General features: G+C 49.7%; 1 protein-coding gene and 1 long non-coding RNA gene across 5 annotated transcripts in view; one reads left to right on the top strand and one right to left on the bottom strand.

Moving 5' to 3' along the window:
* The window catches only part of MORF4L1 (mortality factor 4 like 1), a 17,072-nt gene extending 3,272 nt beyond the window's left edge, over positions 1-13,800 (top strand). The window contains exons 3-12 of one of the 4 annotated variants that reach the window (XM_006108259.3): positions 2,776-2,892; positions 4,461-4,547; positions 5,532-5,612; positions 5,993-6,018; positions 6,684-6,772; positions 8,751-8,852; positions 9,823-9,911; positions 10,607-10,779; positions 11,490-11,574; positions 13,104-13,800. In XM_006108259.3, coding sequence (XP_006108321.3) covers positions 5,554-5,612; positions 5,993-6,018; positions 6,684-6,772; positions 8,751-8,852; positions 9,823-9,911; positions 10,607-10,779; positions 11,490-11,574; positions 13,104-13,188 — 708 coding nt within the window. In that variant the 5' untranslated portion in view covers positions 2,776-2,892; positions 4,461-4,547; positions 5,532-5,553 and the 3' untranslated portion in view covers positions 13,189-13,800. Of the gene's footprint in view, positions 1-2,760; positions 2,893-4,460; positions 4,548-5,531; positions 5,613-5,992; positions 6,019-6,683; positions 6,773-8,750; positions 8,853-9,822; positions 9,912-10,606; positions 10,780-11,489; positions 11,575-13,049 lie in introns of those variants that run through there. The other 3 variants (XM_023748868.1, XM_023748866.1, XM_023748869.1) reach the window with 3 other exon arrangements.
* Positions 10,442-15,938, bottom strand: LOC111824524. The gene is made up of 2 exons (XR_002827619.1): positions 15,578-15,938; positions 10,442-10,823 (listed from the first exon to the last, which is right to left on the bottom strand). It is a non-coding gene; the product is annotated as an uncharacterized LOC111824524 (long non-coding RNA).
* Positions 15,939-17,375: the final 1,437 nt, after the last annotated feature.

Below are 17,375 nucleotides of genomic sequence, written 5' to 3'. Positions count from 1 at the left end.
TGCCTTTTTCCACTTTAAAACCCCCCCCCCCCCCCCCCAGTCACCACACTGTTGTCCACGAGTTTCTCTTTTTTTCTTTTTTTGCTCAATCCCTCCACCCTACAACCCTCCCCTCCCCCACAACTCCCCCCTCACATTTTGGGATATTTTAGGATAGTTTGATATATATATATTTTGCCCTTAGCACAAACTCAGTCACTATGTATGTTATGTCCAGCAGTTATAGTCAAAGTGAGTTGCATTTTTCTACCTAGAAAAGGGAAAAGGATAAAGGTTGTTTGATCTCGAAGTAATGACCAACTTAGGTTGACAGAATGTGATTTCATGTATTTCCATTTTTACCACATGGTCTAATACAGACACAGGAATTTAATTACAGGACTTAGCTTTCCACCTTGAAAGTTAGTATTTTTTTTTTTTAAGATATTTTTATTGATTTCAGAGAGGAAGGGAGAGAGAGATAGAAACCTTAATGATGAGAGAGAATCGTTGATCCGTTGCCTCCTGCACGCCCCCTTCTGGGGATCGAGCCAGCAGCCAGGGCATGTGCCCTTGACTGGAATCGAACCCGGGACCCTTCAGTCTGCAGGCCGATGCTCTATCCACTGAGCGACACCGGCCAGGGCGAGAGCATCTTTTTAAGCTGTGGTGTGTTGGTGTGTTCCTGGGAGTGGACGGTGCATAGATTGAACCCGTTCTAGAATGTCCAGCGAGTGTCTCTCAGGGACAGCCCTTCACCTGGGGCCACAGACACCACGTCTCAGGATTTACGCCTGGTGGTGCTGGTGGCTTTTACTGTGAGAGGTTGTCAGTTACTTTAGTTAGTCAGGGCATTTTATCCTCAAAGATGCGCTGCCAGAAAGTGCAGTTCTCCCGGAGTTGCTCTCTAGCAGCTGCTCCTGCTCCGTGTGCCTGAGCCGTGCGTGGTACCTGGGTCCCCCCGACTGGCCGGGGCTCTTGCTGGGGGGAGGCTCGCTCTGTGGTCTTGTTTCCCACAGTTCCCTCTCCAGTGACCGACCCAGGAGTTAGATCAGTGAGAAACGTTTTCCACAAACGCTTTCATTTATTTATCTTTAAACATATCTTTATTGATTTTAGAGAGGAAGGGAGAGAGGGAGAGAGAGAGAAACATCAATGATGAGAGAGAATCATTGATTGGCTGCCTCCTGCATGCCCCCTTCTGGGGATCAAGCCCACAATCCAGGCATGTGCCCTTGACCGGAATCGAACCTGGGACCCTTCAGTCCGCAGGCCAATGCTCTATCCACTGAGCCAAACCGGCCAGGGCTCCACAAATGCTTTTAGCTAAAAAGAGAAAACACAGCAAAACAAACAACAGACCCTTCACTCCTCTTCCGTGAGTGTAATTGTAGAAAGGCGGGAATCTAGAAGCACATTCTGACAACTTAGGAATCCCCCAGTTAATGATAATGGGAATAGTTCTAACAGTGATAGGCAGGTAATAGTAACCCAGGACCATGAGCTGTGGACATAGCTTTGAGCTTAACTCTTTCATGTGTAAGAGATATTTTGCATAAAACTATGTGTAGATTTGTACAGCTTAAAGATGGGTTTTAAGTGGTGTTTATAGTAAGAAATTGTGAAAATACCAAATTCTTATAGTTTCTCATTTCACTGCTTCAAAATATATTAAGAACACTTTTTCCTTTGTAATGTTATAGTCTAATTTTCAGCTAATTTTATATCAAATATTAATTGGTTCCTTGAAATAGAAGAAAAATGGCAATAAATATTAGAGGTCTTTATTAATACCTTTGTAGATATTCTGAGGAATATTAACATATCAAGGTGTGTTCTGTGTTTGATTTGGTTTGTAGGTCAGTTGATGTAATTTTGAAAGTGATCATTCTTAGTGTTTAGGGAAGCATGAAGGAACCCATCTTAGGGGGGCTCTTCCGGGGCCCGGCGTCAGGTGCTGCGTGCGCAGGGCCAGCCTCCCCGTGGCTGTGGCTTCCTCCCGAGCTGCCTGTAGGAACCTCCTTCAGTCTCTTGACTTATCTACACACACAATTTCTGAGTATTTGCCCTTTAGCTACAACCTTAATAACGAGTGATCTATGTTCCTCACAGCAAAACACGTCCTCTCATTTCCCTGTGGCTCAGCGAGGGTGTCAGCTCCTGGCAGACAAAGGAACTCTGAGATGACTGTGTTCTTTAGATCAAAGTCCTTTTTTTTTAAATTAAAAAAATGGTTAACTTTTAGGGAGGGGAGAGAGAAAAAGAGAAACATTGATTCGTGGTTCCCCTTATTGATGCACTCACTGGTTGACTCTTGTATGTGCCCTGACCAGGGATCGAACCCGGACCTTGGGGTATCGGGGAGGCTCTAGGCAGCAGAGCTCCCTGGCCAGGCCCAAGGTGCTCATTCGACGTGTTTCTATGTCGGGGGGAAGGGTTTGCAAGGTTCTGAATGAACTTTGCGGTAAGTCAGTCAGCCAGTTCCCTTTGGGAGAGAATTAGAGTAGCTATACGTAGATATGTAAGTAAAATCCTCATTTCAAAAGTGGTTTGTAGGATATCTTACTTTTAGAACAATTTACAACTCAAGCTCAATCCCCAAATTGGAATTTTCTTAAACTTGCGTATATTTGTACATGGCCTTTAAAGGCTCAGTAGGTAAGATCTTTCTAAATTGTCAGAAACCTTATTAGAACGTGTACCCAGGCCTTGAAGTAAGTTAGCAGTTGTACCTGAATCGTAAGCGTCAGCTGGTTGTGCGCTGGTGACTGAGACTCTGCTGTGCTTCTGCATCAGAGGAGCCGGGAGGCCCAGGCGCTCTGAACACACTTGGAGGACACGGGAGGATATTGTAGCCCCTTTTCCTGTTCCTGAAGGAGCTCCCTCAGTCCACCACCCCCTCCTGACCTCTAGGTAAATGCATGTTTTACAGTTTCTTCTAGGAATCGTGTGGAGGGTTGTTTGATTTATGCTCCTCCGGCCGTCTTCACCAGAGGTCAGAGGGGGAAGGCGCTGGCGGGAAGCCTTGGCAGAGGAGCTCCCTCGGAGGAGGAACGAGGCACTGGGCCCGCGATAGCACGCCCCCCAGGGAGGAGCCGGCTTCATGTCCCCGCGGACAGAACCCGGCAGACCCGGCCGGCCTGGCTCAGTGCGTGAGCGTCTCACTGTGACCCCCTGTGCTGTTCCCGGCCGGGTCAGAAATCATGGGTTTTTTGTTGATTTTTTTTAACCATCTTAAACACCTGAGGATATGTTTTTCATTGATTCGAGAGAGAGAGGAAGGTTGGGGGCGGGGGGGACATCTGTTCATTGCCTCACGCACACACCCAGACCAGGGATTGACCCGCGGCCCTTTGGTGCGTGGAATAACGCTCTAACCACTGAGCACACCGGCCAGGGCAGGAATCCTATTTTGAAGGAGCTTTTTTCTAACGGCCAGAACGCCTTAGCAGTCAGCTGTTTCAGCAGAGGGGGTGGATCTACCTTTTGATGTTTAGAAGCCTCTTTTCAGCTATGCCTGGAAGTCAGTATATTCCTTGGTGAGTGAAGGTTCAGGAGGAGGTCGTCTGATAAACCATGATCTGTGATGCTTTGATTTACAGTGTTGGCCCAGCCCATCGATGTGGTCATGAGTATTGTACGTTCCTGACATAGCTCGAGTGTTTATTTTTGTGTGTGAAACTCTCAGGTGTTGGCCCGCGGCGGTGTGGGGACTGTGTCCCCATTTGAAGGCGACAGAGCTGAGGCACAGAATTCTGTGACTTCACTGTTCCAGCCAAGGGGCCGCTTACTGTTAGTTCTTTACAAAGTCGGCCGGTGGCCTCTGGGCTCCTCCTTTTTTGAAATGACAGTTGGTGACGGTATCTCCGTTCTGTAAGGATAATTGCTTAGGGACATGCCACCTGGTGACTGAGACTCCTCTGTGCTCTGCTTCCGTATCAGACGTGCTGTGAGGCCCAGGCGCGCTCAACACACTCGCACATGTCAGACTCCGTTACATGCCAGACTCATATGCTGTTTTGAAAAAATGATTTGAATAATTTGGTTTTGAACTCTGGCAGTTTATTATTTTTTTAAAATATATTTTTATTGATTTCATAGAGGAAGGGAGAGGGAGAGAGAAAGATAGAAACATCAGTGATGAGAAAGAATCATTGATTGGCTGCCTCCTGCACGCCCCCCACTGGGGATCGAGCCTGCCACCCAGGGAATGTGCCCTTGAGTGGAATCGAACTCGGGACCCTTCGGTCTGCAGGGCAACACTCTATCCACTGAGCCACACCAGCCAGGGCAAACTCTGGCAGTTTAGAGGTGGAGTGTTGCTTTTGAGAATAGGAAGTTTACTTCTTTACAGAAGAGAGATTTTCGCTTTAGTTCTAGTTCATCCAAGTCTTGTCCCGTAATTTCTGAAAAGTCATTGAGGAGAGTCTGAGTGAAGGTGAAGATGCTTTTGAGTGACGTTTCCCTTCTCTCTCTTCCAGTTGGGATGAGTGGGTCCCGGAGAGCAGAGTGCTCAAGTACGTGGACACCAACCTGCAGAAGCAGCGGGAGCTCCAGAAGGCCAATCAGTAAGTCTGGTCGCAGCACGAGTATAAGGAGATGGGCCTGTAGGTTAATCTTTGGAAATGGAGTGAATGGTAGAAACCACGCCGGCGGCCTGGCTCTGAGACATTCCTGGCGCCTGTCAGGTGCTGGGTGACGGCTTTGACCTCACGCAGCCGAGAAGCCTCTCCTGGGAAAACAGGGAGCACAGCTGTGAGTTCCCGAGCCGTCCTTAGGGGCAGGTGGGAAACAGGATGTTACAGGAGTTCCTGTGGGTGGCAAGCTCACGGTCACCTGCGCTTGTGGGCTCAGGAAGGTGCAGTTGTGTGTGGGGTAATCAAGGAGAGGGGCACCCCGCTCTCCTGCAGCGGTAGGAGCACATGGGAAAAGGAACCCAGGAGACTGGGCGGTCTGTAGGGTCATTGTTTTCTCTTCATTTCAAAGCTGAAACGTATTTCAAAATTGAAATAAAAGTGACCAAATAAAGCATTGGGATTAGTGAATTCCAAAACAAATGGAATTTTCAATTATGTATTACAATCTATTATAATCACCTTCTACTATTCTACATTTGCTTTAATTTTGGTAGATACACTCTTCTTGAGTGGTTTCATTTTTGTAAATATATCATCTGTCCAACTTGTGAGGAACTATCAGAATATGTATGTATGTATAGACCTGGGACTGCCATCCTATCTAATAAACCGGGAATATGCAAATTAACCGTCACTCTGACAAAGATGACACCAACAGCCAATAAAGAGGGAATATGCAAATTAATGCGACAAAGATGGAGGTGAAGGTGGGAGGCGGCGGCCAGAGCGAAGGCCCGGGTGCCGGAGGGAAACCTGTGCCGGCAGCCAGGGGAAGGAAGGCCTATTCTTGCACGGATCTTTGTGCACCAGGCCTCTAGTTTGAATATAAATTTGAAAATGGAATCAAGCTGTCACAATTGACTTTTCCATCTAAGGACTCGCTCTGTGACGACTGCATTGCGCTTGTTTTTGCAGGGAGCAGTATGCGGAGGGGAAGATGAGAGGGGCGGCCCCAGGGAAGAAGACGGCGGGCCTGCAGCAGAAGAGCGTGGAAGTGTAAGCGAGGCCCCGTGTCCCGTGCGCACGGCTCTGTCCGCGAGCATCCTGTCGGCGCCGCTACCCTGCTCTAGGGCTTGTGGGTCATAGACGCTGGAATATGGTGACTTTTTTTAATTCTCACCTGAGAATATTCTTTTCCATGGACTTTTAGAGAGAGCAAAAGGTGGGGGGGGGGGGGACGAGAAATATCGATGTGGGGGGAGAGGTGGATTTAACCAGCCACCAATAAGAATCCTGTGTCTGAGCAGGAAACTATTCCTGCCTGATTTTATCATTCGAGGCCGTATTTCCCTAGGAACTTACCCTGATAAAAAGGAGTTGGAACAGAGGCAGTCTTACTGGCGATAATTATTTATCTTTCTCCCTTTTCTTTTCAGGAAAACAAAAAAGAACAAACAGAAAAGTAAGCATATTTTGTTAACATAATTATAATTAACATTATTTTAGTTTTACAATATTGAATTTTAAATTGATTTAAATTTAAGTTAGGAAAGCACATAATTATAATTTTAACATTTATTTTTATTTCCTTATTATTTTAGTTTTTTATTGATTTCAGAAAAGGAGAGGGAGGGAGGGAGGGAGAGAAATATCAGTCCCGGTTCAAAGGTCGGTGCTCAGCCACGGAGCCACACCGACCGGGCGAGAGCTTTTCCTAGAGTGAGCTCATGCCCACTGATGCCTCGGGTGTGAACATCAGCACCGTAGGGACACACTAGCTCCAGTGCACCTGGCACTCATTTACCCTGGAGAAGCCTGAGAGCAGTTATTTCCATCATCTTCTTTCTCAATGACTGACCCTGAAGATACCTCGTAGAGGCAGCATTGTAGATGTTCACAGAGGTCACGTTTGTGGTAGGAATGTGATTCTTTCTTTTTTTTTTTATTGCTAAAAGTATTACAAAGGGTATTACATATGTGTCCTTCCCCCCCGGAATGTGATTCTTTAACAGATTCAGGTAACACTATGTCACGGGAAAATGAAAAGAAGGGTGTGTCCTGAGAGACTTTTTCTGACGAATGTGTCCTTTAATCACTTACACATCTCTCACCCTCGTGTGTTTCTAGCACCTGGGAATGGAGACGGCGGCAGCACCAGCGAGACCCCCCAGCCTCCTCGCAAGAAGAGAGCGCGCGTGGACCCGACTGTGGAAAACGTGAGTTCCCCTCCATCTCAGCAGCGGGTCCGCGTGGCTGGTCTCCGCTCCGGTGCCAGCGCAGTCAGGTGGTCAGGACCGAGTCTCCGAGCTGCTACCGGGTTCACTGCTGGAAGGAAAACCCTCTTGTTGGGATACAGGGGGTGTGTGTGGTTTTACTTGTAATTCTAGGTGTGTCTTTGTTCGATACCCTCCCCCAGCTTATCCGACGTTGACGAGTTTGTGTTTCTGCACAAGATTGACATTTCTGTGGTGTCGTCTGTGCATCAGGTCTCCATTAACGTCACCTTGTCCAACGCTGCGGAGATGCTGTGGGAACTGAGCTCTTTTTATATATATTTGATGTCAGAGAGGAAGGAGAGGGAGAGAAAGAGAAATATCCATGATGAGAGAGAATCATTGATCGGCTGCCTCCTGCACGCCCCCTACTGGGGACCGAGCCCACAACCTGGGCATGTGCCCTTGACCGGAATTGAACCCAAACCCGGGACCCTTCGGTCTGCAGGCCGACGCTCTATCTGCTGAGCCAAACCGGCTTGTACTTAACTCTTGTTTATATCCATTTGCCTGTGGTGCAGCTGGTTCTATTTTACGTCGTTTTCTCAAAGTCGGAGAACTTATTAATGACATTGAGAACTTGCAGTATAGATTGATTAGGTCACACTAAATGGCTTAGTGTGTGACAAGATGACTCCATAAACCCAGAAAACTATTGTGTGTGTGTAATAGCTTTGAATTTTTTAATTTTTTTAAACTATATTTTTATTGATTTCAGAGAGGAAAGAAGAGGGAGAGAGAGATAGAAACAATGATGAGAGAGAATCATTGATCGGCTGCCACCTACACTCCCCCACACTGGGGATCGAGCCTGCAACCCAGGCATATGCCCATGACCGGAATTGAATCTGGGACCCTTCAGTCCGCAGGCCAACACTCTATCCACTGAGCCAAACCGGCTAAGGCTAGCTTTGAGTTGTTAAGTGATAAAAAGTCTTATTTCCAATTTGTTATATTTACTAGAGGCCCAGTGCACGACATTCGTGCACTGGTGGTGGTGGTCGGGGAGTGTCCCTCAGCCTGGCCTGCGCCCTCTTGCAGTCCGGGACCCTTGGGGGATGTCCACCTGCCCTGAGCCCAGCTTCTGGCTGACCAGCACTCCCCCTGGTGGTCAGTGCACGTCATAGTGACCAGTCGTTCCACTGTTTGGTTGATTTGCATATTAGTCTTTTATTATATAGGATAACTTCCAGAATTTTGAATTATAACCCTGAAAGCAAGGTTAGTGTTTTTTAATGTTTTTCAGCGAAGCAGCGGGGGGGGGGAGAGAGCGAAACAGAAACATGAACGATGAGAGAGTATCATCACTTGGCTGCCTCCTGCACGCCCCCCAGTGGGGATTGATCCCACAGCTGGGCATGTGCCCTGACCCCGCACCGAACCACGACCTGGTTTGAGGGTCAGTTCCACTGTGGAGTCACATCAGATGGGCAGCGGGGATGTTACTTCTAACTGACACAGTTTGCATGTCTGACGCTGAGGTTCCATGGCAGTGATGTACTCACACAGGGTGTGCTCTGCAAATCAGGCACCTCGAGGAGTCACTGAAGACGTCATTGGCCGTCAGTGCACTTAACTTGATGATGTAACTTCTCGTTAGTTGTGTTTGGGATGGTCATTGAATATCACAAATACGGAAACACTAACAGCTCAGCGAATGAGCCCTGGGAGGTGATCTCACAGAAGAGAAGGGAACGGCTAAGGGACTGTTCCCTTCACGGGAACTGGCACCGAGTCAACTGCTTTTCTATCAGGAGAAGATTCCTGGCTCCCAGCGGCTGCTTTATGGTCTTTTCATTCTGACTCTGAAAAGACAGGGAGGCGGCCTCTGAGCCCCGGAAAGATTTACACCCGGTGCCTCTCCGGGTGGAGAACAAACGCCAGAGAGGACATTTCAGAGTACCTTTCCCTGTCCTTTCAGGAGGAAACATTCATGAACAGAGTTGAAGTCAAAGTGAAGATTCCTGAGGAGCTGAAACCATGGCTGGTTGATGACTGGGACTTAATTACCCGCCAGAAACAGGTAACGGGGAAGCTCCTCTGGTTATAACGGGCGTGTGTTCTTTCTGTTGTGGAAAAACAAAACCGCTGTCAAAGGAGAAAGGTGTGTGGACCAGAGCTTTGGAGGTGTCACTGGTGAACGCTGTCATTCAGAGAGAGTGTGAAGAATAGAACAAAGTACATAAAAGTGCGTTTATAATGATGCAGAAAGGTGGACAGGATTCATTTTGGAAGCTGCTAGCGCAGGAATTGTTCTGAAAACTGGTAAAGACAAGCCTGTTTCCTGTCCTCACATGAGCCCCCTAATGAGACGCCATAGGAAGCGCACAGCGCCGCCTGTAGGTGTGCGTGGCCTTCCCCAGAACCAGAACCAGACCCCTTGCTGGGTCTGGGGACTAGTGGACAGGAAGTGGGGGCCTTGTGAGGAGGTGCCTGTGGGACCCCCACAGCTGCTCCAGATGAGAGGCTCGGACAGGGAGCCCGTGTCCTGTGACATACGGCAGGGGCGGGGGGGACGGACGGACTCCTGCGTGCTGTGCGACCGGAGCCACGGGTCACGGACAACATGGGCTGCATTCAGTTCTTGACGTGGGTCTGGCTACACCGCCAGGACCGAACCTTGGCTCTGCCATGGACCATCTGTGGTGGCACAGGTTCCAGGTGTTTGTACTTTAGTTCCACCTGGAGTGGAACGGCACCTGCCTCAGAGTGGATAACGGGCTGAACAAGGACTGGCGCCCGGCACGCGGACGGCCCTCCGTGCAGTGGTGGTTACGTGTGTCCATGGCAGTCGCTGGCCGCGTTTGGCTGTTTAATCGACGTTCAGGAAAATTAAATGTCCTCGGCCACAGTAGCCATGTTTTCTGTGGTGAACATGCTTTTTCCTGTTTTGTGATACTGTTGAGGGATTTTCTTTATCATTAAAGCTTGGCCAGTGTAATTTTCCTTTAAAAAGGATAGTGTGGTATGTAAGTGTGTTTCTGTTTTCATAGCTCTTCTATCTTCCTGCCAAGAAGAACGTGGACTCCATCCTGGAGGACTATGCGAATTACAAGAAATCTCGCGGGAACACGGATAATAAGTAGGAATATACTCCTGTTTGAACTAGATCCAAAGAGTTCTTTATCTGTTTTCAAATAGTCTTATTTCCGAATCGATTATGTGAAATGTGTACCTACTTTAAAAAAAACACTATCAAACACTAACAAAATAGAATTTCACTTGCTTGACACAAGGGTTTGGCTGCAAGCTTTTTCTTACAGAGCAGATAGTAAAATTTTAGGTAAAAAATCACTTTTAGCCTGAGGGGTTTATTTGTGGAATTGGTTTTCTGTGCGCTTGCTAGATCCCCCCCCCCTTTTTTTAATATATATGTTATTGATTTTTTACGGAGAGGAAAGGAGAGGGATAGAGAGTTAGAAACATCGATGAGAGAGAAACATCGATCACCTGCCTCCTGCACATCTCCTACTGGGGATGTTCCCGCAACCAAGGTCCATGCCCTTGACTGGAATCGAACCTGGGACCCTTCCGTCCGCAGGCCGACGCTCTATCCACTGAGCAACACCGGTTAGGGCGCTAGATCCCTTTTTAAAGAAATCTGTTTAGTAGAGATTTCATCTCATTTTATTTGTAAATACACATATTTTGCCCTGACCCTCATCTCATTATTTAACCTTGACCTTCGTCCCTGGCCGCACGGTGATGAATCAGTCCCCGCCTCTCAGTTCTTTCCATGGGCTGTCTGGGTGTGACTGGTCTCTGCTCGTTTGCCAGGGAGTACGCGGTGAACGAGGTGGTGGCCGGGATCAAGGAGTACTTCAACGTCATGCTGGGCACGCAGCTGCTCTACAAGTTCGAGCGGCCGCAGTACGCCGAGATCCTCGCCGACCACCCCGACGCGCCCATGTCCCAGGTGTACGGGGCGCCGCACCTGCTCAGGCTGTTCGGTAACGCGCCTTTCAGACACAGATGTCACTTCTTCCCCTTGGGCCTTTAGTTAGAGAGAGAGGAAGGGAGAGGGATAGCGAGAAACATCCATCAGAAACATCATCATGAATCGGCTGCCTCCGGCACACCCCCTCCTGGGGATCGAGCCCGCAACCCGGGCGTGTGGCCTGACGGAATGGAACCGTGACCTGGGTCCTGGGTTAGCACTCGGCCGCTGAGCCACGCCCTCTGGGCCTTTAATAGTCTTTTCTTTCCTCATTGATATCAAGGAGGAACACAAAATGACGTTCTAAAACATTGCATTCCCGTTGGGTTTTTTTTTTTTTTTTTTTTTTTAATATATTTTATTGATTTTTACAGAGAGGAAGGGAGAGAGATAGAGAGCCAGAAACACCGATGAGAGAGAAACATCGATCAGCTGCCTCCTGCACATCTCCCACTGGGGATGTGCCCGCAACCCAGGCACATGCCCTTGACCGGAATCGAACCCGGGACCCCTCAGTCCGCAGGCGATGCTCCATCCACTGAGCCAAACCGGTTTCGGCTCCCATTGGAACTTTTGTCTAAAATTACTATCAGTTTAAAAGTCAAGTTTCTAAAATTACGGTTTTTAAAGGAGTTGGTGATGGTTGCATTTGCTGCCGTAATTAGAATAAGCGGGTGGTGCTCCCGTGGAGGTAACTCTGACGGAATTGCTTTGTCTGAACAGTGCGCATCGGAGCGATGCTGGCCTACACGCCGCTGGACGAGAAGAGCCTGGCTTTGTTACTGAATTACCTGCACGATTTCCTCAAGTAAGTCTGAGCGGTGCTTGAGGTGAAAACCAGAGTGAGCGCAGCCCCTGAACATGACTCCGTGGTGGGCGGGCTCTCGGTGTTAAACCGTAAAACGGAAGTAAAGATGGTGGTGGTGGCGCCGGAGTAGATGTGGTTACGGAACAGATTCGTGCAGACGCTCAGGCCTCTACTCGGCTGAGGGGGCAGTGACGGCAACAGCCGGCTGGTCTGGGAGGGGATGGAGCTCAGATCGCACTGTCATGCGTGAAAACGGTGAATCAAAAACTTCAACCATGAGGTAGCGAAGGGGAACATGTAGCGCAGTATGTTTATGATTTCTGTAGTGAGAATGGCCTTTCTAAAAAATAATACAGGAAATGATGGATAAATTTGACTATAAATACTGAGAATTCTACGTGATAAGACTCTGCTCTTAAAGGTGACGGGCGATGGGAAGCTCCGTAGGATAGAGGACCTGGTGCCCTGAGTGTACAAAGAGTGTGCAATAGGGAAAGGCGAACAAAGCCGTGATGAGAGTACATTGGGAATTCACAGACATGGGAGCACAAAGAATGTCCAACACGATGACAGTTAACAGCTCTTGTCAGGTTCGCTACGAGTACAAAGATAGAAGAACTGGGGGGAAGACGTCTATTTCTACAGGTTTTGGGGGGCATTTGGCAGTGCATACTCAGTTTTTACACATGCTTCCTCTTTGGGAACTTACCGATAGAAATACTTGGATGCACAACGATTTCCAAGCAGGTTGTAATGGAGAGGGTGCTGTGACCCCTCATTTGTAGAGACGCATCTTCAATCTTTTTTTTTTTTTAATATATTTTATTGATTTTTTACAGAGAGGAAGGGAGAGGGATAGAGTTAGAAACATCGATGAGAGAGAAACACCGATCAGCTGCCTCCTGCACACCCCCCACTGGGGATGTGCCCGCAACCAAGGTACATGCCCTTGACCAGAATCGAACCCGGGACCCTTCAGTCCACAGGCCGACGCTCTGTCCACTGAGCCACACCGGGTAGAGCAACATTTTCAATCTTTCCAAACACCTGGGGAAGTCTGGTTCAGCTTGACAGTGGATTATTTCTTGGTGTGGTGCTGGGAAGAAAGGGTGACGTTTTCTATTGCTCCTTCACACATTTCTGTATTTGAATTTTCTTAACACCGTCTGTTTTATAATAAAAGAATTTAAGGCTGCCATGTGAGCCTGGGAATGGAAGTAGCTTTAAATAGTCTTAAGGAGCTAAGAAAACGCCAAAATGTTATTCTTGGAGATAACACCAACAGTTGCTTAAAAGAAACAGTCCAAACTCAAGTTGGTTTTCTGAAGGTAACGCTTCTCGCCGATTGGAAATGGGGGAGAATTCAGGGCTTTCTTCTTTCTCCTTGGGATCTCACACTACGTGTGCTGTAATTCTGTGGTGTTACTGTGCGGTAGGTGTTCACAAGTGTTTTGGTGGCTCGTTTCTATAACAAGGGAGAAGCGATTTGGGTCAGGACCTCCTGTGTGACGGGTGACCTCTGTTCGCAGGTACCTGGCGAAGAACTCGGCGACGTTGTTCAGCGCCAGCGACTACGAGGTGGCCCCCCCCGAGTACCACCGGAAGGCCGTGTGAGGCCCCCCGCGGGGTCTGCAGCCCCCCGTCCTTATCCTCCTGTACAAATGCTGACCTTGAACATGTCCGTGTATAACTGAATCGGTGTTTGTTTTCTGTTGGATTTTAAACAGAGAAAATAAAAGGGGTTCCAGCTCCTTTTTCCTTTTCCTTTTTCCTTTTTCCTTTGAAAGTCGCTACCAGTGTATCGACAGACCACGGAGAGGCGGACTGTAGAGTCTTCTGTGCCTAGTGGGCGAAGCTGCTTTAATGCCGGTGTTCCTCCTCCTTTGACACGACGCACTTTTATAACGTGTTTCTGCTCGATGACAAACGCTGTCCCCAGTGCCAAAGGTTCACCCCGTGTACATAACCCCGTCCGTCCGTCTGTGCTCCTTTGTTTTTACTGGTGCTGACAGTACGAGCTTCTCTGCAAGTCGCGCCCGCGGTGCCCTGGGCCTTGGTCTTTGCTCAGATGCTGAGATGGCGGCTTGTTCACGGTTTTGTGTTTGTGTCTGATGCACGTCTGCCCACAATAGACGCCACGCGTTGTGTAGCTGCGGTTTTCCGGGACAGCCAGTCTTTTAGGAATTGTTTTTCAGATCTTCAATAAATTTTTCTTTAAATTTCAAAGAGCGGCGTGCTTGTGTGGCTGCGTTACACACCCTTTGTGTCTGTGTTCCCCTCGTGTGGAGACTGGTCTCAGGCGGGGGTCTTCCTGCCTGGCCTCGGGGACGAGACGCGTGGCTCCGGCGCCTGCCCTGACCCGCAGCCGCTCTGGCGGTTCCCTGTCCCGTTCTGTCGAGTTCCGGCTCAGAGGTCAGAGATTCACGCGGCTGTGGCTGTGTTTTTCCTAAACTGTCACTCATTCTGAGCATTGAGGGATTTTCACCTGAGTGACAGCTTGCTGTCCATCATTGTTTAGGGCTGTGGTCGGCAAACCGCCGCTCGCGAGCCACATGCGGCTCTTTGGCCCCTTGCGTGTGGCTCTTCCACAAAATACCACGTGTGGGTGCGCACGTACAGTGCGATTGAAACTTGGTGGCCCATGCGCAGAAGTCGGTTTTCGGCCTGGGCGAGTCTATTTTGAAGAAGTGGCGTTAGAAGAAGTGGGGGGTGTTGGTCAGTCGGGCGACGGGAGATGCAGCGCGGGGGAGGTACATTGTTTTGAGGTACGTTCGCTGAGGTCGACCCCTTCCAACTCGCCCATCCACACCTGTCTATCTGAAACAAGCATATAAGACGAGTGTGGATGGGAGAGTTGGAAGGGGTCGACCTCAGCGAACGCACCTCAATCAGATTGAGGACGTTTTTAGCAAAGGCCAGCTTAAGAGCACCCTCATTAAGTGAATAACAATGTACCCACCTATATAGTTTAAGTTTAAAAAATTTGGCTCTCAAAAGAAATGTCAATCGTCGTACTGTTGACATTTGGCTCTGTTGACGAATGAGTTTGCCGACCACTGGGTTAGGGTGTTGCCCACGTTCACGATGCCCGAAATCCTGGGTTTTTCGTTGTTCACCAAGCCCCCCCACAACCACTTATAGTGTAAGAGCAGAACACGGAGAGGTTTCCCGCGGATGCTAAAGAAGGCAGTGTCTTCCCTGGACATAACATCTGTGAAGTATTTTTTTAATTTAGTCATCCTTTTTTTTTGATTTTTTTTTTTAGAGGGAAGGAGGGAGGGATTGATGGATGTGAGAGCATCCACCAGCTGCGTCCTGCAGGCCCCCTACCAGGGATGGAGTCTTAACAACCCGGGCCTGTGCCCTGATCAGGGATGGAGCTGGCAACCTTTTGGTGCACAGACAACGCCCAGCCAGCCGGGCCACGCCTCCCGGGGCTGACGGTCATTCCGAATGTGACTCCAGAGCAACTCGTGCGACAGAGCAACTGGAGTTAAATACAGGCGAGATGGTCCTAACGTGTTACCAGAAGTTGAAGTGAGATTCATATTAAAGCCATTTTGTGAGGTAGTGACATGCGAGTGTCAGGTGCACAGCGTGATTTGATACTGAAAACAGATTGTGAAACGGTCAGGAACTCTTAACATCTGTCAACATACATAGTTAACGTTTTTTGAGCCATTTTGTTCTATTTTTTTTTTTTTTTTAAATACATTCCACTGATCTTCTACAGAGAGGAAGGGAGAGAGATAGAGAGTTAGAAACATCGATGAGAGAGAAACATCGATCAGCTGCCTCCTGCACATCTCCCACTGGGGATGTGCCCGCAACCCAGGCACATGCCCCCGACCGGAATCGAACCTGGGACCTTTCGGTCCGCAGGCCGACGCTCCATCCACCGAGCCAAACCGGCCCCGGTGAGCCATTTTGTTCTAATACATACATTTTTAAACCCAGGTCTTTATTTCTGACTATCTGCACTTCTCGTCTTCGTTAAACTCACCAGCACATGTGAGTCTCCCCGGGACCTAGAATTCGTAGGGTTCAGCCTCTTCCTTGAACCGGTGACTCCGTCAAACGGAAGGAACAGACTTGAAGGCCGGGGAGGTGCATTGCTGACGTCGAGGCTGCGTTTAGACTATAACAGGCTCGGCTTCTCACCTCCATCTCATTCCTGCTGCCATTCGGTTAAAGGCTCAGCTGTTCACAAGTGATGTCTTCTTACTGTTTCCTTGCTACACAGGGTGGGGCGAACGGTTTACAAGTGTTCGTATGGGAAACGGTACCATCTGTATTATAAAAGGCCAGTGGCTGGAACGGCCAAACGACCGGTCGCCAGAAGGTGTGTTTATGGGTCTGGCGGTGCGGCGGGTTTCTGGGTCCTTCGTCCCCCCCCCCCCCCACCCGCCCCCGGCATGGCGGGTCTGGGTCTCGCGTGATGTGTGCTGGGCCTCTAGTAAATAAGAAGAAACTTCCGCTGCTCACAGCTGTAAAGCTACTTTTGCCCCACCCCGGACAGTGCACATAATTGCCTTCGGTTCAGGGTGCCTACCGCACCGGGCGTGCGTTCACATTGGTACCAACAGGCAGTTCTTTCAAAAGGTAACTTTTCAGCCCTGGCTGGTTTGGCTCGATGGATAGAGCGTCGGCCTGCGGACTGAAGGGTCCCGGGCCGGGTTCGATTACTGCCAAGGGCACGGGCCTGGGTTGCGGGCTCAATCCCCAGTAGGGGGCGTGCAGGAGGCAGCCGATCAATGATTCTCATCATTGATGTTTCTCTTCCTCTCCTTTCCTCTCTAGAATCAATATATTTAAAAAATATAATAATAAAAAAATGAAAGTTTTCAGACCATCGTTGCTGAAGAGGTGCGTGGTGCCCTGGGTAGTGACTAGCGCTTCAGCACGGTCTGAGTAGCATTCGCTGTTCACGCGTGTGCAGAAGCGGTGTGTAAAGGTGTCGGCTCCACGTTTGTTAACAATCAGGCGAGGTGTGCGTGTGGAACAGTTGGGGAGCGTCGACACACCCGTGGCCTTTGTGTGTGTCCCTGGGCTGGTCCCTGGCCAACGACCATGGCCACCCCGCCTTCCCCTTCCCACTGAGGCCGGGGGGACAGAGACGAGCTGGGGCCCTGGCTGTCCCTCTGTGTCTGCTGGTGGGGCCCTGGGTCCCGGGTTCCGGGTGGGGTGGGGCCCTGGGTCCCGGGTTCCGGGGGAGGTGTGGCCCTGGGTCCCGGGTTCCGGGGGAGGTGTGGCCCTGGGTCCTGGGTTCCGGTGGGGTGGGCCCCGGCCGTGAGGTCCAGCAGTGACGCAGAGCCTGTGTTTGTCCCCGTGGCTCCTGCGCCCAGCGCTCCGGGGGCAGCAGCCTGTGCGCTTGGTTGGAAGAAAGTCCAGCTGCCCATTCCCACGCCGAGTGGAGCCCTGTTAGCGGCGGGTGCAGGTCCCCCCGGGCTGTTCCCTGGGGTCGGGGCTGGGCTGGGGGCAGCGTGCAGCCCTGTGGGAACCCCGCAGAGGGAGGTACAAGCGTTCAGCTGTCCTGCTCCGGCCTATGAGCCCGGCGTTGGGCGGGGTGGCCCCGGCGGCCCGTGGGGAGAAGGGAAAGTAAGTGAAACATCTCTTGGGGAGTTGCTCATGTTTCAACATCTAGAGCAGCGGTTCTCAACCTGTGGGCCGCGACCCCTTTGGCGGTCGAACGACCCTTTCACAGGGGTCGCCTAAGACCATCCTGCATATCAGATATTTACGTGACGATTCATCACAGGAGCAACATGACAGTGATGAAGTAGCAACGAGAATAATGTTAT

This window comes from Myotis lucifugus, unplaced genomic scaffold (assembly GCF_000147115.1).
Source record: "Myotis lucifugus unplaced genomic scaffold, Myoluc2.0 scaffold_1980, whole genome shotgun sequence".
Lineage (NCBI taxonomy): Eukaryota > Metazoa > Chordata > Mammalia > Chiroptera > Vespertilionidae > Myotis > Myotis lucifugus.
This window is presented reverse-complemented; position numbering and strand designations above follow the sequence as displayed.